At 55.0% G+C, this 20,264-nt stretch overlaps 1 protein-coding gene across 3 annotated transcripts; it reads right to left on the bottom strand.

Moving 5' to 3' along the window:
- Window positions 1–2,878: 2,878 nt before the first annotated feature.
- Window positions 2,879–17,334, bottom strand: ISOC2 (isochorismatase domain containing 2). 3 transcript variants are annotated; one of them, XM_075537095.1, is made up of 6 exons: window positions 17,153–17,334; window positions 6,095–6,234; window positions 5,663–5,872; window positions 5,262–5,332; window positions 5,027–5,144; window positions 2,879–3,265 (listed from the first exon to the last, which is right to left on the bottom strand). In XM_075537095.1, the coding sequence occupies exons 2-6, from the start codon at window positions 6,230–6,232 to the stop codon at window positions 3,185–3,187; spliced, it is 618 nt and encodes a 205-aa protein (XP_075393210.1). In that variant the 5' UTR covers window positions 6,233–6,234; window positions 17,153–17,334; the 3' UTR covers window positions 2,879–3,184. The 3 variants fall into 3 exon arrangements, with proteins under 3 accessions (XP_075393210.1, XP_075393209.1, XP_075393211.1); XM_075537094.1 differs by having other exon boundaries at window positions 6,095–6,335; window positions 17,153–17,333; XM_075537096.1 differs by having other exon boundaries at window positions 6,095–6,335; window positions 17,223–17,320.
- Window positions 17,335–20,264: the final 2,930 nt, after the last annotated feature.

Below are 20,264 nucleotides of genomic sequence, written 5' to 3'. Positions count from 1 at the left end.
CCCCATCTGGGCACCGCACCAGTGGCTGGACCCTCCATGAGATGGACCGGTGGCTAGACCTCCATGGATAGTCAATGGCTAGAATCTCCGTGGGATGGTCAATGGCTAGACCCTCCATGAGATGGACTGGTGGCTAGACCACTGTGGATGGTCAGTGGCTGTGGGATCAGTGCACCCAACAGCTCCAACAAGGGGTTCCAATGTACCAATGGGCATAAAGCAGAGCAGCATTTGGCTCTACTGTAGAACGGCAGGAGAACGGTTCCAGGGTCTTAAGCTGCCCACCCACTTTGAAGGGAGCTCTGTTTCAGCAGCTGCAGGAAGCGGATACACACGCACATGCATGGGGAGCTTCACCAGCGTGCCTGGCGTCATCATGTTAGCCTGTTTCTGCACGCAGCGCAGATGCAGACACCTAGATGGCCTCTGACCTGAGGCTCAGGAGCAAGCCAAGCCCATGTGACACGCGACCACACCGCAGGACTTGCAGGCCCACGACCTGATACGTGTGCACACCCCACACCCCCATGTGCACACACCCCACCCTCCTGTGGAGTTTGGGAGCAGCCAAGTGATGCCCACCTGAAACACAGCCTACCCCCCGTCCCCCTCATACACACAGAAACCCTCTCCTACCCCAGTAGGGGGCTCAGGAACCCTCTCCTCCCTCCCCTCAAAACCCAGCATGCCCACCAGCCCAGACCCGAGACACAGCTGTGGGGACAGAGACTAGAAGCCAGTCTGAGCAAGGGCACCCAGAAGAGACTCCCTTTAGTCCCTGTGGGCCTGGGGACCCCTTCTCTGATCCTGTTTGGATGAGGGGAGGGGGCGTGTCTGGGCAGGGTCAGGTGAGTTGGAGGCTGGGTGAGAGAGAAGGAAGAGGACCCAGTGGGGGCATGGGGGCCAGGTCAGGGGGCTTCTGGGTTGGAGCAGAGGTCCAGAGGGAGGGACAGGGGTACCTATGAAGGGAAAACAGATCAGGAGGGAGGGGACAGAATCGGAGCCGGGCATGGGGGGGGGCACATAGAGTCCACCACACAGAGGAAGGGAGGGGCTTCCAGTCAGCCTTAGGGCTCTGGGGGGCTTCCACTAAGCTTGAGGAACACAGGCCCCAGTGGGCGGGACAAGGCTTCCAGAGCAGGAGGCTGACCCTGCAGGTAGCGGAAGGTAGAGGTGGAGCAGTGATGTCCAGTTCTGGGTACCTGGGGCCAGTGGAGCTGCTGGAGGCGGGGACGACTCTCCCTTGAGGCCCCCTCCCCACACCAGGCGGATATTGTTGCACCTGATCGACTCCCCTGGCCGCCTGTCTGTCTTGTCTCTGCCTCTAGGTATCTCTGCATCTCGAGGCCTTTCTGTCATTCCCTCCCCGCTCTCCCCACCCTCCCGCCGCCCCGCAAGCCGCGCTCCCGGACCCACCCGCCCTTCTCTTGCTTCTCACGGGGTTCTGCCCAGTGGGCCACGGCCTCTCTCCACTGAGGTCTCTGTCGCTTGGTCTCTGCGTCGCTAGGAGTCTCTGTCCCTGTCTTCCTGTCTCCTTCGCTGTTCTCTGGGCTCCACCACCCCCTTCCCGCCCATGTCTCTGTCTCCCCCATCTGTCTCCACATCCCTGTCTCTCCCTGCCTCTCTGCCACCGCATCTCTGCCTCAGGCTTGCAGCTTGTCTGCCCATCTCTGGGGATGGGGGTGGGAGTCGCAGCCCTAAGTGTTTGTGACTGCCCCCTCTCTCCCTTGGACTCCGGACCCTTCTCAGGCCCCCATTCTCGCTCAGGCCCCTGGTTGGTGGAGGTGGGGTGGGGGGGCGCTGCGGCGGGAGCGAAGTGTTCCCAGCGCAAAATAGACTCCTGTTGCCATGGCGACGCAGGCGCGCGGCCTCTGAGACGCGGAGCTTCAAGCTGGGGGGTGAAGAGGGGGGACACCTGGATCCCGGAAGGCGGGGGCCGGGGGCGCCGAGGCCTCTGGAGGGGCTGCAGAGGCTGCGAATCCTAGCTCACAGGGGAGAGGGGGATTGCTGGGCGCTCTGGCGCGGGGATCAGGGGTGGGGTGGGGTGGGGGCACGAGGCCCCTGCACAGGGGGCTCTGAGATTCTAGGGCCCGTGGTTGGGGGCGCAGAATCTCCAACGTGGATCAAATATCCCTGGGCCCAGAGCTCTGACGCCGGGGACTCAGGGGTCTCAGGGGCTCCCCCAGGCAGGCTGGTCACACAAAGAGCATGTATCTTGGGGTCAGGGTCGCCGGCGGGGGGGGGGGGGGAGGGGGCTGACTGCAGGTTCTGTGGAGTCTGCAAATTGAGGGAGCTCCCATGTGGGCCCCCCGGACTGCTGCGTCTGCAGGGGTGGGGTGGGAGGGGGGCTATGCAGGGACCACTCAGAGTCTATCCTTCCATCCATCCACCCGCATGCCTGCCTCCTCCTTTCCTGCGCCCCGTCCCACCCTACCCCTCCGTGCCTCGGTTTCCCCATCTGCACCTCCTGCTCACCTCGCTTTCCGGATGCGGGACCCTTGGGGAGTCCGGGTGGCGGCAGCGTGGGGGGCTGACCAGGGGAGGCAGCGCGAGCGCGTGTCTGTGAGCCGCCGGTGCTGGGCGTGTATGCGCGCGCTCCCGGATGGATGGGGGGTGGGAAGGGGAGGCAGCTGGCAGCTTGTCCGCGACCCCTGGGCGGCCGGCCGGCTGCGCTCTCTGGCTCTCCGGAACAGATGCGCTCTGAGCTTCTGTTGGGCTCTGACTGCCACTGCCTGGATCCAGTTCTGGGGCTGAGAAGAGGCACCTCCCCCTCCCCACCTGCTGGGGACCCCTTTTCCCGTGCCCCTGCCCGCAACCCCCAGTCGCCCCCCGGGACACACCCTCCCCAAACGCAAGAATGGATCCGTCCACAGTCTCATCAATGTTTTATTCAGCAAGTCCAGGTCCCACACACTCCGTGACACCCTCTCCCCCTCCCCTTCTCCCACCGTGAAGTGGCCCCGGGCCACGCTCCGCCTTCTGCTCCGCTTAACCAACCCCTTCCCAGCTTCCAGGAGTCTCATTTGCATTTCCGGGAGGCAGTGTCCAATGGGAAGGCGGCACTGTACCTCCCCTCCCAGGGGGCGGCACTCTCGGTGGACTGCACCACTCCTGGGATCCAGAAACGGGGTGGGTGGGGGTGGCGACCGCTTCCATCCAAGCTTGGGGGACAGCAGGAGGTGGGTCATCTGAGGAGGGGGCTCTGGCCTTGGAAGAGGCCCAGCAGCCCGCTGTCCGGGGCGGGCTCCTTAATAATCTTCTGTATCTGCAGGGGCAAGGGTGGGGGGTGGCGGTCAGGCAGAGTTGAGGGTCCCGGTGTGCCTCAGGGCATCGCTCCAGACTCCATTTCTCTTGTCCCCACCGGTATCTCTTTCCACAACACTCAGGCCTCCCTGTCACCACACCTACCTAAATTAGCTCCAATTCCCCTGACAGTTTGGTCCCTTTTGCTGGCTGGGGCCACGGGTGGTGAGTGGCTCTGTCTTGGCCCTTGGGGAATCTTCGTGTACCCCTCTTTCTTAAGCAGCCTCATCCTCGTCCCCCTCCCCCTCTCCCTAGACGCCCTACTCCCAAATCTCCAGCCCAGACCTTGACCTTGAGATCCGATGGGAGCCACTTGGGATCTCAAAGCTCCTATGCTCTGTTCACCAGGAAACTGCCTACCACCTAAGCCAGTCACCTCTGGGCACCTGGCGCTGGCTGCAGCCTAGCCGTCTCCAGCCCACCCCCTCCTATGCTGCCCATTCCCATTCCTCCACAGCTCCTACCAACGTTTGCCTCCAGGAGGTCGGCAAAAGGTACCCCACCTCTACCTGTGAGCCACCCACCCTAGCCAATTCGCCATGCAGACAACTAAAACCAAACCCTCTGCCATGGAGTGGAGTCCATTGCGACTCAAAGCGACCCTGGACGCGGCAGAACCGCCCCTGTGAGTTTCCAAGGCTGTCAGTCTCTACCGGTGGGGGGAAAGCCTCCTCTTTCACCTGTGAGTCTTCTGATGGGTTTGAACCGCTGACCTTGCACCCAGAGGATGCCTGTTCTAACAACCCCATAAGGAGTTTGGCCCGGGCTAGAGGGCTTTACAGGAGCAGACAGCCTCATCTTTCCTCCTCCGAGAGGCTGGCAGGGTAGCAGCACAATGCCACACCCACAGTGCTGCGGGGGTGCTACTTGGTAACTGCAGGTCTGATGGAGGGACGGCTCCCTGAGCAAAATCCCACTTGACTCTGGCTGCCTCCGCCCCCACCCCCTCTATCCATCAGTTTGCTACTATCCATCAGGAGTAAGACCAGCGGTGGTCCTGCCTCAGGGTCTCTGCACTGGCTGCTCCCACCTAGGGAGGGGGTGGGGAGAGCCTTCTGGAATTGGAATACTGGCTGCCCCTCGCCCTCAGAGCGGTCACCCGTGGCACTCCAAGGTGGGGAGGGGAGCCTCAAGTTTTCTGTCCTACTCTCAGCAGCATCCCGTTGGTTCTCAGTGCTCATGGACTCGCCTGTGTAATGCGGGGGGCCCCCCCAACCCCAGCCCGCCGCCCAGGAAGTGCCACAGTTAAAGCGCCCAGCTGTCACAGAAAGGTCGCTGGTTGGAACTCAGGCGGCTCTGAGTGGGAGAAGGCTGTTTCCGTGACGACTGCGGATCTCAGACACCCACAGGGCCAGCTCTGCGCTGTCCTGCAGGGTCACTGAAGAGCGGAGTCTTGTTGGGTCCTAACCTGGGGCTCACTAAATGCTGCACCGTAGCCGGGTCTAACCCAGGGGCCGCTCTGAAGGAAGCTGATTTTACTCTGGCTTGCATAAAACCTTACAGCTTCCGAAGTTTCCTCCGTGTGGGGTCGTGTGAGGTGGGCTTTCTCCATGACATTGGGGTCGGGGCCTCTGCCAGCCAGGCTCCCTCGGCACCTCACTGGCTCGGCTCGCAGAGCCCCTAGAGGCGGCAGCGGGGACTGCGCGCGGCGTGGGATTTAGGTTGGGGGTGGGAGTGGTCCCCAGGTGGGAAGTGGGGTGGCGAGGAGATGCTAAGCCCTTACCTCCTTGAACTGCGGGTGCGCGGCATCCCCCACAAGCTGCAGAATAAGCCCCTCGCTGGTGGTGAGGAAGGCGCCGCTCTGGCGCATGCGGGACAGCGCCACCAATCTGTCCACCTGGCTGCAGTGGGGGGTGAGCAGAGGGGTGTGTGTGTCAGCGCTGGCCGGCCATGCCCACCTCCTTCCCTGCCCTCACCCTTGGCCCGTCCCGCCCCCAGCCAGGGAAGGGACCCCTCACCTGCGGGAGGAGCAGGCGTCCACCACCACGTGGACCTGCAGGCCTCGGTCCAGGAGGTCCAGGGCTGTGTTCTAGGGGCAGAGGGAAGTCAGAGACAGGCCTGGCAGGGAAGAGGGTATCGGGTCAGGGGTAGTGGATTCCGGGTCAGAAGTAAGGACCCAAGATGGGGATGGAGGGGAGGCTCGGAATCAGGGCAGGCCTCCCCAGTCAGGATAGGGAGGGGATGTCCCAGTCAGGGCAGGGGCCGAGGTTCCCAAGAGGGTGAAGGTCCAGGGTGAGGATGGGGAGGGGGAGCACCACTTGGGGCAGGGTTATGAAGGTTAAAGATCCTGGGTCGGGACCGGCAACTCTGAGGGGTCCCCCAGTGAGAAGTGGCTCAGGGCCAGGTGGCAGGCTCTCACCAAGATGCAGGCCTGAGCCTCGATGCCACAGAGGAGAACAGAGCGCAGCTGGGCCCGGGCGTCCAGCTCCTGCCGCAGAGCAGGCACCATGCTGAAGCAGGTCTTCGGCAGTGGCCGTATCCCATTGGCTCCCAGCTCCGGCACCGTGGGGCCCAGGCCCTGGGGATACTGCTCGGTCAACACTACTGGCACCTCAAGCAGCCGAGCCACCTGTGCAGGGGACAAAGGCCAGATCTGAGGGCGGAGGGCCTGGAGGTCAGGACTCCTGGTCTTGGGGAAGAGGGGCTGGGGGTCAGGACTCCTGGTCTGAGGGAGGAGGGCTGGGGGGTCAGGACTCCTGGTCTGAGGGAGGAGGGCTGGGGGTCAGGACTCCTGGTCTGAGGGAGGAGGAGGGACTGGGGGTCAGGACTCCTGGTCTGAGGGAGGAGGTACCTTGAGCATGCGGGCGGCCACGGAGACGATCTCAGGGAAGTAGGCGATGCTGTGGCGGAACTTCTCCTGCATGTCGCACAGGAACAGGATGGATGAGCTGGGGAGCACTCGGCCCAGGCCGGCCCTGGCGACCGCCATGTCTTGAGGGGCGGTGGGGGGAGAGAGGCCGTCAGGCAAAGGCCAAGATGTTTCCCAGAGCCGGCTGTGTTGTTCGGGGGGTTTCTTTGGTCTCTGAGGCTCCCTAGGAACAGTGGGTGTAGAGTCCTGAAGCAGGGAGGGAGGCACAGCTCACCGGGTCCCTGCCTGGGGGAACATCTTCTCCTTTCCCCACTCCCCCAAGAGAAACTGAGCCGGGGCGTGGCTTGTACCAGGGCACCAAGCCTGCTGCTATGTATGAGGTTACAACAGTCGTGGTAAGTGCACACACACACAGGGCCTTGGCTCCAAGCTGTTTAGTTGGATTCCACGTGATGCCCCCGCACAACGGGAGTCCTGGGTGTCACTTCAAGCTTCAAACCTGACTTCCCTGAACTTCCCTCCCCTCTCAACCTCTCCCTAACCAGGGGCCAAACCCCTTGGCTGAACTTCCCTTCCAGGTCTTGTTCTATACCCAACTGGGTGAGAATCCACGGGGGTCTTACAAGCCTGTGAGTGGACACCTAAAGCAAACTGCTAGTCCCTCCCCAGCCAGAGCGAGAGGAATGAAGAAATTGGGAACAACTAGTGATAAGCGCACTCCCCAACTCTGAGACCACAAGAAACTAGGTGGTGCCCAGCTACCTGCTCTGAAAGGGGTCACAACAGAGGGCCCTCGATACAGTCAGAGCTCTCTCCCGACGCCAACTCAAAATCATTAAAAACCAAAAAGGCCAGGTTAGTGGACTGAAAGAGACTGGTGGAACCTTTGAGACTATGTCCCTTAGACACCCTGCCGGGGGAGGCGCCTCTGTCCAAGGACTCTGCAGGAGGTCAAGGGAGGAGGGGAGGAGGAGGGAAGTGGGAAACACTGGCAGGAAGTGGGAAGAATGCAGTGCCGTTACGTTGTGGGGCTTGCGAACCATGTCACACAACAAAAATGGGTGTGGATCCCTGAATGGAAAATCAGTTTGCAAAACTTTTGATCCAAAAAGACAAAACGAAAAACAAAACAACAACAATGAAAATGAATCCGCTCTGTAGACCCTTGTCCGAATCACAGTAACAAGTGGGAACTTAAAAGGGGTGTCAACTAAGTCCACAGGGAAGGAACACCCCCGTCTGCTGTGATCCAAGGATTGTAAATAATAAAATCCTCATCTGCAGGAGGGGATGGCATCAGCGCTTAAATTGGGGACACGTGGTTTGCAGAAGGCTTTGGGTGACTGGAAGACCAGATGCCATGTGCAGGGCCCACACATGGATTAACCTCCGGTGAGTCCCCTTCGACCAGACTCCAGGGAGGTGAACGGCCTTGCTGTCAGACAAGAGCTCTGACAGGCCAACGATGGCTGATGAGGGTTGGTTGGTTAGTTAGGTGAACATGCAATGCTTTATCATCTGATCTTTTGACCCATTCTACAGTTGTTTCAGTTCTTAATATTCTCTACATTCTTTTTGTTTGAGGCTTTTCTGTGTCTTGTCTCGTCATGGTTGTGGATTTTGGTTCCCTTGCTTCCTGTCTGTTTTGTGTGGTCTTCTGCATGTGAAATCCAGGAGGGGTTGGTCTATAGAGGCAGTAGTGGGATTGGTAATTGCCTAGGGCAGCGGTTCTCAACCTGTCGGCCATGACCCCTTTGGGGATGGATTGACCCTTGCACAAGGGTCGCCTAAAGCCATCGGAAAACACACATTTCTGATGGTCTTAGGAACCGAGACTCTGCTCCTCTATTGTCTCCAGGCAGGTCCGCCCACATGCAGATACACCCACCTACGAGTCTCCGGCGTGAACACTGTTACCCATGCTACACCATGCCTCAAGACAACATTTCATTTATTTGTCATTAGAAATAAATATTTCACAATATATAATGACATATTGTTTTGTGATTAACCACCATGCTTTCATGATGTTCCATTTGTAACAATGGAAATACATCCTGCATAGCAGATAGTCACAGGACGATCCATAACAGGAGCAAAATGACAGTGATGGAGTAGCAACGGAAATAACCTTATGGTTGGGGGTCGCTACAACATGAGGAACTGTATTAAAGGGTTGTGGTATTAGGAAGGTTGAGACCCACTGCCTTAAAACCTATTGCCATTGGGTGGATCTAGAGAGGTAGTAACGGAATTAATGGCTTCTTGGGGATACTGGGGTGGGGGAAGTTGGAGGGAGGTGGGGGCTAATAATGAGTGCAAGAAGGAAGAAAATGCTCTAGAACTGATCAGAGCAGTGATTACACAACCCTTTCATACGATTGAACTATGCAAGTGTACGACAGGTGAACTACCTCTCAATAAAACGACTTAAAGAAACACAAACACTGCCGCCACCCAGCCGATTTTGGCTGAGTGACCCTACAAGGTGTTTCCAGGACTGGAAAGCATTACGGGAGCAGACAGCCTTGTCTCTCTCCCTTGAAGAGGCTGGCGGGTTTGAACTGCCGACTTCGTGGTTAGCAGCCCAATATTTCTCCCACTGCACCACCAGGGCTCCTGAACCTGGCTTCTTCATGGTCAGCGGGTCAATTCTGACACAGAAACGTAACGAGCCTTTGCAAGATTCCTGAGGCTGGAAATCACTCAGGATCAGGCCGCCTCATCTTTCTCCCACAGAGTGGCAGGTGGGTTTGAACCGCCAATGCTGTGGGTGGCAGTCCAGGGATTCCTGCCAGGTATACGCCACCAGAGCTCCTAAATTCAGCCCTAAACAGTGATGAAGTGAGGAACAGAGATTGATTGCTGACTGGGTATGGGTTTCCTTGTGGGGCGGTAAGAAAGTTCTGGAACGCAATCAAGGTTCACAACTGTTCAGTGAAGAAGCGAGGTTCAGGCACCTCTTGCAGCATTGGCCCCCACTTGATTGTGCTCTGCAGGGCTGGCTTTGCTTTACAAATGGGAGGTCTGCAGCCACCTGGCTTCAAGAAAGCCTATGGGCGCCATTTCCCCTCACATCACGTCTGTGTCGAGGGTTGGTCTTGTGCACCTACATGGACCACTCTCATGGGTGAGACTTTGCCTTTCCCGAGAGATGTGTCCACTGGGCTGGGCCATAGTTCTCAGACGATGTAATTGGTGGGAAACTAAAAATTGGGAGGAGAGTATATTCAGGCAAACTCTCAGCAATCATGCACTAAGGAGTATGTATGAATTTGCATGAGTATGTATGTGCGAGGCCGAGGCTCCCCTGTGGAGGAACCTTCACGCTTGTCTCACTCACATTCTCCTCAGTAGAAGTTATTCCCCACCATGTCCCCCCTTAATAATGCCAATTTTAAGGTGCTGATTGCAAACACGGGGTCACTGACTAACCACTTGGAGGTCAACAGCTGGAAAGTTATCTGCCTGAAGGTTGTCAGCCATCCAAGGCAATCAGACCCTATTGTCTGTCCCACCCTAAGTAGGGCCCACTCTCCCTTCTGATCAGGATGATGGATGGTCCCCCTAAAGGAGAGCCGACATCTAAGGTCAAGCCAACTCCATGCCAACCAAGGTTACACTACCATCTTGACTCTAGAGCCCACCTGTCTGGTTACATGTATGCCTTCCTGTCACATGTGTGCCCCTAGTTCCTCCCCTTCCTATTGCATGTACACCCCCAGCTCTCCCCGCTCCTGTTACATGTATGCCTATTACATAATCCCTTCCTGTGTTGTATGTGGTTGCCTGCAATTAGGGGGCCTTGCATGCCCCCTGGAGTGTATATAAGCCTTCGGTTGGAAATATATTCGCTTTCTGTGCGAGGATCTGGCTCCTGAAGTCACGGCGGTCCTGGAGGTGAGTACTTGCATGCCTTATCTTGTCTGATGTCTCTTTAATTTTATCCCCCAATGACACAACCGCCCCTTGGGCCCCTTCGATCGTGGGTAATAATCCTCCATTTTTCCATCTGAGCTCATTGTCCTCTGTAATGAATCCTCACCTCCCTGAGGTCAGGGTGGCAGCAGTTATGCTAATGAGCAGTGGGACACTCTCCAGAGTGGGTTCCCAAACTTACTTGGTCTACAACCCCCTTTTCAGGAAAAAAAAAATCACTCTAAGTCCCCCTTGGCCATTAAAAAGTTTGGCCTCATAGCCCATCACACAGCATAAAGCGTAGGTATCTGCTTTTGCAGAGCACACACACACACACACACACACACACACACACCACTGGATTGTTCCATGGGCCCCCAGGGGGGCGCTATAGCCCACTCTGGAAAACACTGGTCTACAGCATGAGGTTGAATCTTGCATTCATCTCTTAAAATATAGAAGAGATTAAACAAGGACGCAGAGATCAGAGCGACCTCTGACCATCAAGAAGAGCTAAGAGTAGAGAGCATCAGTGGGACCTGGGGACCCAGTGCTGGGAACCTCCTAGATCCAGGGGAAGCTTGATGCCAAAGACCTTCTCCCAGACCCGATGGAGAAAGCCTAGCCCTAGAGCTCACGCAACTCACTCACTGCCCTTGAATCGATTCTGACTCATAGCAACCACAGAGGACAGGGTAGAACTACTCCTGCGTGTGTCAGGTTGGAACTTTTTCAGGGAACAGACAGCCCAAGGAATGGCTTGACTTTGAATGGCTGGACTTGCGGGTTATCCACTGTGTTTAATCTGGGTCCTAATCTAAGCTGACAATCATTGAGTCGATTCCAACCCATAGCAACCCTAGAGGGCAGGGTAGAATGGCCCCTGTGCCTTTCCAAGGCTGTAACTCTTTACAGGAGTAGAAAGCCTCCTCTTTCTCCTGCAGAGTGGATCATGGTTTTGAACTTCTGATCTTGTGGTGTATAGCCCGACACACAACCCCTATGCCTCTGCTGCCCCTAAATCAGTTGTCTTGGAATGAGTGCTGACTCCCAGGAACCCAAGAGCCACAGAGCGGGGCTCCCTGGGGCACTCGGCAGAGGGATTCAGCAGCTAGTTGCTAAATCTTTCTTCTGAGGTGCTCCTGGGCAGACTCTACTGCCAACCTTCTGGTCTTCCATCGTTTGCACCACTCTGGGGGTCAAGACATGAGTTATCAAAGCTGTTTCTTCGGGGTATTATGTGGGAAACAAACATTTCTCCTAAGTTGTCTCCCCCAAATATATCCCAAATTTAGTTGCTTGCTACACATGGCAAATGACTATACAGTTGGAGGTCAACGAAAGTAGGCCAGAGGTTATTCTCCCTGAGGGTTTCCAGTCATCCAGAGCAATCAGCCTGTATAGTCTGTCCTACCCTAAGTAGGGCCCACTCCCTTTTGAGAAGGATGGTAGTAGATTGTTTCCTTGAAGAAGAGCCCAGGGAGGTCAAGCCCACTCAAGGGTGACCAAGGTTAGGCCGCCATCATGAATCTCGGGTCCGCCCTTCTTGTCACATGTGTACCCAGTCCCTTCCCTTGCTGTTACGCTTATGCCCATTGTATATCCTATTGCTGGTATTACCTATGTTACAGCCCCTTCCTGTGACGTATGTCTTTATCTGTAATTAGGGGCATGAATGCCCCCAAAGATATATAAGCCTTGGTTAGCAAGAAATCTCTCTCACTCTCTCCTGCCCTCTCTGCCCACGCTGTGCGTGGACCTGGCTTCCCCCACAGTATTATACCGCTAAAAAAAAAAAAATCTAAGTGATGGTAAAGATAGTGGGGGCTTTCCATTAGGTGACTTACCTTTCCATAATGATGATAAAAAAAAACACAGAATGGAAAAACTTCTAGAACATGGGCTTCTAAACTTATTTGCTTACCATGCCCGTTCAGGAAAAAATTAAAAATTACTCAATACCCACTGAAGTCACTTTTGTATTACAGCCTGTGGTAGTTACATAATCTGTTGTCAACTTGAGACTTAAGAGTGAAGGGGTGGAGATTAGCTTGACAATCAGGTGGCAGACCTCCTTTGGAGACGCTAAGGAAATAGCTTGCTGGAGGTGGGACACACACTCACTCCCTGAGAGACATTCCTGTTGACAAGACACATGGAGCTAAGCTAGAGCTCTGGAGCAGGAGGGGCCACGTGGAGACCCCTGCCAGTGTTGAGATACTTCCACTGCCACTGGATCCACAAGACTTTCCACCCACTGGCCTGGGATCTTCCTGCATTTGGCGTCATTGCGTGTGTTTCGTGAGTTTGAAGAGGACTTTATAGATTGCTATCGAATATATAGGCTAATATTGGACTTCTGCACTTGATCTGGACTGGGATGGGATGTTTAATCAATATTCAATTGCTCTTATATATAAAACTTTCTTACACACCTATGAATTTCCCTGGATTTTTTCGCTACTGTACCTGGACTAACACACAGCCCACACTCCAGGATGAACTGTAGGTAAGGAGCTAGAGCCTCGGTGGTGCAGTAGGTTCAGCGTTGGGCTGCTAATCACGAGGTCAGTGGATTGAAACCAGCTGCCACCTTGTGGGAGAGAGACGAGGCTTTCTACCCCTGCAAAGAGTTACAGCCTCAAAAAGGAAACTGAACTTGACCACTTGTTCCCATGGATGCAGGAGGCAGACTACTTGCTTCGGAGCATTGAGCTTTATGGGACTGGTGGTGGACTAATTTGGAAAAGGACAAATCATGACTGTACAACATGAAGAGTATCATCAATGACACTGAATGATACAGGTAGAGGCTGCTGAATGGGAGAATGCTTTTCTGTGTACATTTTTTTGCCACAATTAAACAAATAATCACTAGTAACAATGAGCATAATAAAGAAATGTTCTAGAATTGACGGTGGTGAGGATTGTACAAATCTTCTGGATATGATGGGATTATTGAATTGTATGACATGTGGATGCCATGCCAATAAAACTGTTAGAAGAAGAAGAAAAAAGAGTTACAGCCTCGGAAACTCACAGGGGCCTTTGTAGGAAAAGACCCCGTGATCTGCTCCCTGGGGCGGTTTCGAACTGCTAACCTTGCGGTTTGCAGGCCCAGGCTTCACCCCTGGGCCACCGTGGCTCCTTATTGCAGGGTCTTTGGGTTTGTGCAATTTCAGGAAGCTGCTACATGACCTTCTCTCGAGACTTGCTAAACAAAACAGAATTACACTTCTTTCACCACCATGCCGTTTGGATTCTGCCCTCCCCCAGCCCCCCAAGATCTGACCCCCAGGAGCCCCAGGAGGCCTAGGTCACAGCGCTGGGCTGCGGGGCAGAAAGAGTGGCGATTCCGAGCCCACCTGCCGGGCCGCAGGATGAAGGGGTGACTGGTGCTGCCGTCCACCAGCTACCAACACCAAACAGGGAGTTGTCTGTTTCTAAAGGACCCAGAGAATCCACTCCTGACGTGGTGGTTCTCCTGAGAGACCAGGCCCTGGAAAAGGGCGTCGTGCTTGGTAAAGTGGAGGGCAGCAGCGGAGGGGAAGGCCCTCAAGGAGATGGACAGACACCGTGGCTGCCACCATGGGCTCAGGCAGAGGAACGGTCCTGAGGAGGGTGTAGGACAGGCCAGCGGTTTTCGTTCTGTCGTGTGTGGGGTCACAACCAAGTTGGTGGGTGGCACATGACAGTAACCACAGCGGCAGGTAGTCACGGGAGCCCTTGTGGAGCCATGGTTAAGGCGCTTGGTTCAAACCAAATGGGTCTGTGTTTAAACCTTCTGGCTCTGCAGGAGAAAGGGGAAGGTGGTCTGAGGCCGTAAAGATGTGCAGCTTAGTGTTTGGGCCGGGTGCGGACCAAGACAGTCCCCTGTACCAGCTTCTCGAGAAGGCAAATGACCGGGCTGAACTTCAAAGCACCTGCCTTCAGCATTGCCCAGAGCTTACCTCCCAGGACAGAACACAGTCCCCCCCCTCTCGCTAGCATTGTTTCCTAAGAACATGATTTACTGACAGGACGTCCCCTGGCCCGAAACTTGCAACTGCAGCACAAAGCACCTCCCTTCCCCTTACCGGCTCATATGCCTTTAAGCTCATACCCTATATAAATCCCACTGCCTCACTACCAGGCGTAACTTCCCTGACCTAACTCCTTGGGTCTTGAAACCGACCAGGAGCACAAGATGCCTCAGTCCCTTTCCCTGCTCTCCCTTCCCTCCTGAGAGTTCTTTCCCTGCCTCAATAAAATCTTTCTCAACTTTACATTCCTGGTTAAATTTTATCTCTGTTCTGTGCCTCCACCTTCAACCTTTCACTTAGGAAACTAGATGGGACAGTTCTTTGCTGCCCAGAAGGGTAACCAGGGCTTGTAATGGATTGGATGACACCGGGGTTGGTAGCTTTTGAGTATTTATTCTGCCTTCGATTAGACCTGCAAAACGACAGGAGGACTCCAAATTACAGGACTCTCAGGAGGAGCAAAATCGCAGAAGTAAAACGAAACGGCCCGAGTTAGGGCCCCGAGACTCACGCTCAAGCAGAACGATAGGAATCCACAAAGGCATGGGTACAGCACACCTTGGAAGTGGGGCTGGTGGCACGTTGTCCCGTGTATTTGGGACGTGTCATCAGGAGGGAGGGACATCACGCTAGGGAAGGCCAAAGGGCAGGAAAAGAGCATGACCCTCAATGAGATGGATGGATACAGTGGTTGCAACAATGGGCTCCAATATGGAAATGATGGTGAGGAGGGCGCAAGGCCGGGTAGTGCTTACAACCCAGTGTTTCCACAAGGTCAGCGGTTCTAACCCACCAGCCTCTCCTTGGGAGAAAAAGGCTTGCTACTCCTGTAAAGAGTTAGTCTCAAAAACCCACAGGGGAAGTTCTACTCTGTCCTGCAGGGTCGCTGTGAGTCGGAATGGACTTAATGGCAGTGAGTTTGTTAACCTGCCCCCACAAAGAGTTACAGTCTTGGAAACCCACAGGGGCAGTTCTCCTCTGTCCTGCAGTGTCGCTGTGAGTCGGAATCGACTCTGTGGCAGTGGATGAGGTTTATAAGGAACCAGATGGCCAGGTCTCTTCCCCAAGGTTCAGCTGAGTGCGTTAGGTCTGCCAATGTGTAGGTTAGTGGCTAAGAGCTGACGGTTCACAAAACAATGAATTTGACAATTGTTTGCACCAAGCCAACAATTGTGCGGACGCTGAAGGACCTGGCTCCGTTCCATTCTGCTGTTCACTGGGTTGCTATGGGTCAGAACCGATTTAACCGTACTTAACACAACAAAACAAGAACCAGTCCAGCTTAACTGTGTGCCCCCCCCAACACCCCCAGCAGAGGACAACCGTTCCCTCGGGTTTCCGGGGTTGCCAAGCTCATGGGAGCACACAGCCTTATCTTCACCACCACCCCCAGTGGGTTGGTGGGTTTGATCCGCTGACCTTGCAGATAGCAGCCCAACCCGCAATGCCACCAGGGCACCATCAAGTTTAAATGCACATACAGTAAGATAAACTAGGACAGGCAGCTCTTGTTCTATGGTGCAGATTGTGTGCGCGTGTGTGTTTACAAATTGATTGTGGAATTCCTGTCCTGAGCAAGCATACAGGCATCTCTTCCCCGGCAAGGCAGGCTCGCTTCATGCCTCTGGGTCAGGTTTTGGTCACTCTCACCTCATGCCAAGCCTTTCCATCATGCTGCCGTATGGACATGGAATAAGGAAGACTGAAGAAGAATCATGCATTCGAATCGTGCTGCTACAGAGGAATGCTGAAAGTACCAGGGACTGCTAAAAGGACAAGGGATCATCTGTCTTGGAATGAGTATGGCCAGAGAGATCCTTAGCGGCAAGGGTGGTGAGGCCTGGTCCTACGTAGACTTTGCACCTGTTGTCAGGAGAGGCCGGTCCCTGGAGAAGGACATCATGTTTGGTAGATAGAGGGGCAGCGGAGAGGAAGGCCCTCAAGCAGATGGGTTGGCGCTGTAGCTGCACAGGAACACTGGTGAGGATGGCACAGGACAAGGCAGTGTTTTGTTCCATTGCGCTTAAGGTCGCTGTGGGTCAGAAATGACTAGATGGCACCTGACAACCACATCATACCCTTGCTGGTGTAGATGTAGCTTTAAACACACTGGGAGACAAAGAAACAAGAAACCCACGTGACTTGGTCCACGGACGGGGAATAAGACCTGCAAGCTCGCCCAGGGTCACTGCTGTACAAGGTCAAACCCCAGCAAAAGGGAAAGGGTGCAGAGGTTTGGGTAGAGGGCAGTGGTGGCAGAGGAGGGAATGTATGGGGGTGTTTGACTTGTAGATTTAGATGCTGAGTTAACAGCAGGGTGCTCGCTCCTGAAACTGAACTTGAACCAATCCTGCCTTTGCAATTTGGTTTCCTGTGTCCATGGGACACTTGCCCAAAATGTTGTAAAACTATTAGATGAACCGAGCTGGGGAACAGGGGGGGGGGGGGCTGGGCTCTCCCAGGGAGGTCTGAATAGGTACACAGGGACAAGGCAGAGATGGGTGGGGGCAAGAGGGATTGAATGTGGGGGGCGGGGAGAGGGAAGATTCCCAAGTTTCTGACGGGAATTCCTGGCAGGTTTACCTATCAATTAGGGCCCCCCCTCCCAACCCCCTGTCAGGAGGTGATCTGAGTTTGGTTACCAGGTGAAAAATTGAGACCGTCAGAAGTACGTGTATGTGTGTGTTGCTGGGGTGGGATGTGCTCTGGCATGGAGGACGATTTGGGGGAGTCGTGGGGTAATGAGTAGGTCAAAGATGGCACCCACAATTTTAGGGGCAGGGCTGTTTACGTCCTTGTGTGGTCTCAGGGGACCCGGTCATTGGCGTCCTGACCGTGTGACCTGGAACAACTTGAACTCTCTCTGAACCTCAGCTTCCTCCACGTAGAAATGGGGGTCTCAGCCCCCATCTCGCTCCCTCCCCGCTCCGTAGGTGTGCTGCTGAGGGGCGACGAGCGCGATTGCGGGCGAGCTCGACACTGTGAGCGCTGATTCCAGAGGGGCCGGTCTGGGGCCAGTCACGGACGGTGTTCTCGGCCCTGCTGTGCCTCAGTTTCCCCATCTGTCCGGCGGGAAGCGCGGACGGGAGGAGAGACTTACCCGGAGGGCGCCGGGTTGGATCGCAGGCCGGATCCCCGCAGGTGACTCCTGGGGCCGGGAGGCCGCTCACCTGTCAGCCCTAGACTTCCGCTGTCCGCGTCCGGTGTCCCGCGTTTCCCCGGCAGGTCACGGGATTCGCCTTGACCCCACACGTGACCCGCCCCTAGTGTTACCTAGCCCTGGCCGGGCCGTCCAATCAGCGTTCGCCCGAGTCTGCCAATCCCAGCCAATCCCGTGGAGGGGCGGCTGCGGCCGCGTGTCAGTCTTAAAGGCGTGATTGGCCCGCGGCGGGGCGGAGGAGGCGGGGAGACAGCTCTCCCAACCAATGAGACTGCGTGGAGAGCGTGAGTGGCAGGCACCGGAGCTGAGGCGGGGCTGGAGCGCTGGCGGGAAAGGAGCCCGGGAGGGTACCCTCGGGGCTGTGCCCCGAGCCCTCTGTGTAGAGAGGGGGCCTTACAAGGACGTCAGAAAAAGTTCGTGGCCCCGACTAAGGGAGGAACTTAGTCGGTCCCCCTGCTCCGTGGTTCATTCTCCGGACTCAGCTGGAAAGGTGACTTCTGCCCGGGTGGTATGCACCTAGGAAGTGGTGCACGGTGGAGCTCTGGTGGCGCAGCGGTTAAGCGTGCGCGATCGTGAAAGATGGGCGGTGTGAAACCCCGCCCCCCCCGCTGTAGCGGCGCGGCAGAAAGGCCTGGCGATCCGCTTCCACAAAGATCACAACTTTGGGAACTCTATAATTCGATTTACAAAAAAAGAAAACTCTTTTTACCAGAATCAACCTCAGGATGCGTCCATTTTTCTCTATCGGGTTTTCTTTTTTTGTGTTTCTATTCATCCTTTCTCCCCCCCACCAAAAAAAAGCATTTATTTTGTTTTCAGAGTATTTGTGCATATACACACAGCAGGACATACACCCACCCAACCGTCTCCACGTAGACGATTCAGCTACCGGGCTCTCAATTCTCTGAGTTGCCCGGCCCACAGGAACCTACACGCACTGCCCCTTAAATGTCCTTTCTAACCTTTCCACCTGCTGTTGTCACTCTGAGACCGGTCTTAAGAGAGCTCACCGTCCAAGGTAGACCTTTTCACCAAACCCAATCCTCACTGCCATCGAGTTGATTCGGACTCATAGCGAGCCTATAGGTCAGGGTAGAACTGCCCGTGTTTCTGAGACTGTAACCTACCGGAGCAGAAAGCCTCCTTCCTCTACCACGTAGCGGCTGGGGGAGTCAAACTGCTGACATTGAGGTCAGCAGGCCAATGCCTTATCCACTGCGCCACCAGGACACCTTAGAGCAGTGGTTCTCAACACTCGTAATGATGCCACCCTTTACTACAGTTTGATATTGTGGTGGAGCCCCCACCATAAAATTATTTTCATTGCTACTTCATAACTGGCATAATTTTGCTACTGTTATGAATCCGGCGACCCCTGTGAAATGGTAATTTGAGCCTCCACCAAGGGGTCGCGACCCACAGGTTGAGAAACCCTGCCTTAGCGTCCTCCCTGTCACTACCATCATGTTAATTCTGAACCACAGTGACCTCTATAGGACAGGGTGAGAACTGTCCCTGTGGATTTCTGATTGTGAATTTTTAACCTTATTTATTAGAAAATCATTTTATTGGGGGCTCTTACAAGCTCTTATAATAATCCACACATCAGTTGTATCAAGCATATTTGGACATCGGTTGCCATCATTATTTTCTAAACATTACTTTCCATTTGAGCCCTTAGTATCAGCTCCTCTATTTTCCCTTTACAGGAACTAGAAAAACCTCATCTTTCTCCTGGGGAGCAGCTGGTAGTTTCGAACTGCTGACCCTCCGGGCAGAGGGTGGAAACTGAGGCACGGCCTCAACGCTTCCACACTCTAAAGAGGTCTGACTGCTGCTTCCATGAGCACCAATCCTTGACGACTTCGATCTTGTCTCGGTTTACCGTGATGTTTGCTGCCTGTGGTCCAGTGGTGGGGACTTGGGTCTTCTTGACATTGATATGGAATGAAGGCTGCGCTCCTGCATCTTCATCAGCTTCGGGTCCTCCTCACAGGAGGCTAGCCATCTAAACTCAGGCCATCGGTCAAGTGGACTTACTGTGAGCGTGGATCAGGCCCCTCGCTCTCCTCCGGACTTCGGGGGCTGCGGCCATTCCTGGACTCTGAGATGCCTTGCTCCAATCTCTAACCCCCGTCCTCCGCCCCCTTTAAATGGAGGATCTCCTGTTTCGCTCTGGGTCTGAGTCTCTCCTCTCACAGAGGATTTAGGGCTCTGGTTGGTGTGAGCTGTTTGCCCTTGGTTGCGCTCTGGGCTCCTAACCGCAGAAGCGGCAGTTCCAAACCCACCAGCAGCTCCTCCGGACAAAGAAGAGACTTGTGACACCCGTCAAGAGTGGCAGTCTCAGAAACCCACAGGGGCGGTTCTAACCTGTCTTATAGGGTCCTCGTGAGTCGGGACTAAGTCGATGGAGTGTGATTTTTTTTTTTTTTTTGGTCTTGCTCCCGGAACTCAAACCCACTCCATTACCGGGCTAATTTCCACGTCAGGAAAGACGGCCTCTAAGAAAGCCTATGATTGGGGCCGTCCCACTGCGCCGCAAGGGGCTGCTTTGGGTTGGAATGGACCCAACGGAACACACCGCTGTAACCAAAAGATGAAAAGATGCATAGAGCATTGCTGGGCCGACCGAGGGGGCATTTAGCGCTCTATGACTAAGCTAAGACTCACCCAAGAAAGGTGTCTACTTGCTCCCCTAAAAACTACAGCCAAGCAAGCAGGACGTCTTTCACACAGCAGGGGGACAGGGGTGGGGTGGGGGGTGTCAGAATACCCTGCACTGCAGTGGGCTTTGTCCGGCCCAGTCTGGCATCCTGCTAAGGGAAGAGAGAACATTTTTAAAGAACATGCTTCCAAACAAGGTCAAATCCCAGGTTCCAGAGTCATCATTCAGCCGCCCACAGGATGGGTGTCTCCGCCAGGTTCCCATCCCTTTGTCCCCACACCCCTCTTCCCATCAATGTGAGCACCCTGACGGGCCTTCTTTTTCTTTTAAAATTTTAAATCCTTTTATTGGGAGCTCTTGCAGATATCATAACATTCCATAGTCCCA

Source organism: Tenrec ecaudatus, chromosome 18 (genome assembly GCF_050624435.1).
Source record: "Tenrec ecaudatus isolate mTenEca1 chromosome 18, mTenEca1.hap1, whole genome shotgun sequence".
Lineage (NCBI taxonomy): Eukaryota > Metazoa > Chordata > Mammalia > Afrosoricida > Tenrecidae > Tenrec > Tenrec ecaudatus.
Note: the sequence above shows the minus strand (reverse complement) of the source record. Positions and strands in the feature narration are given on the sequence as shown.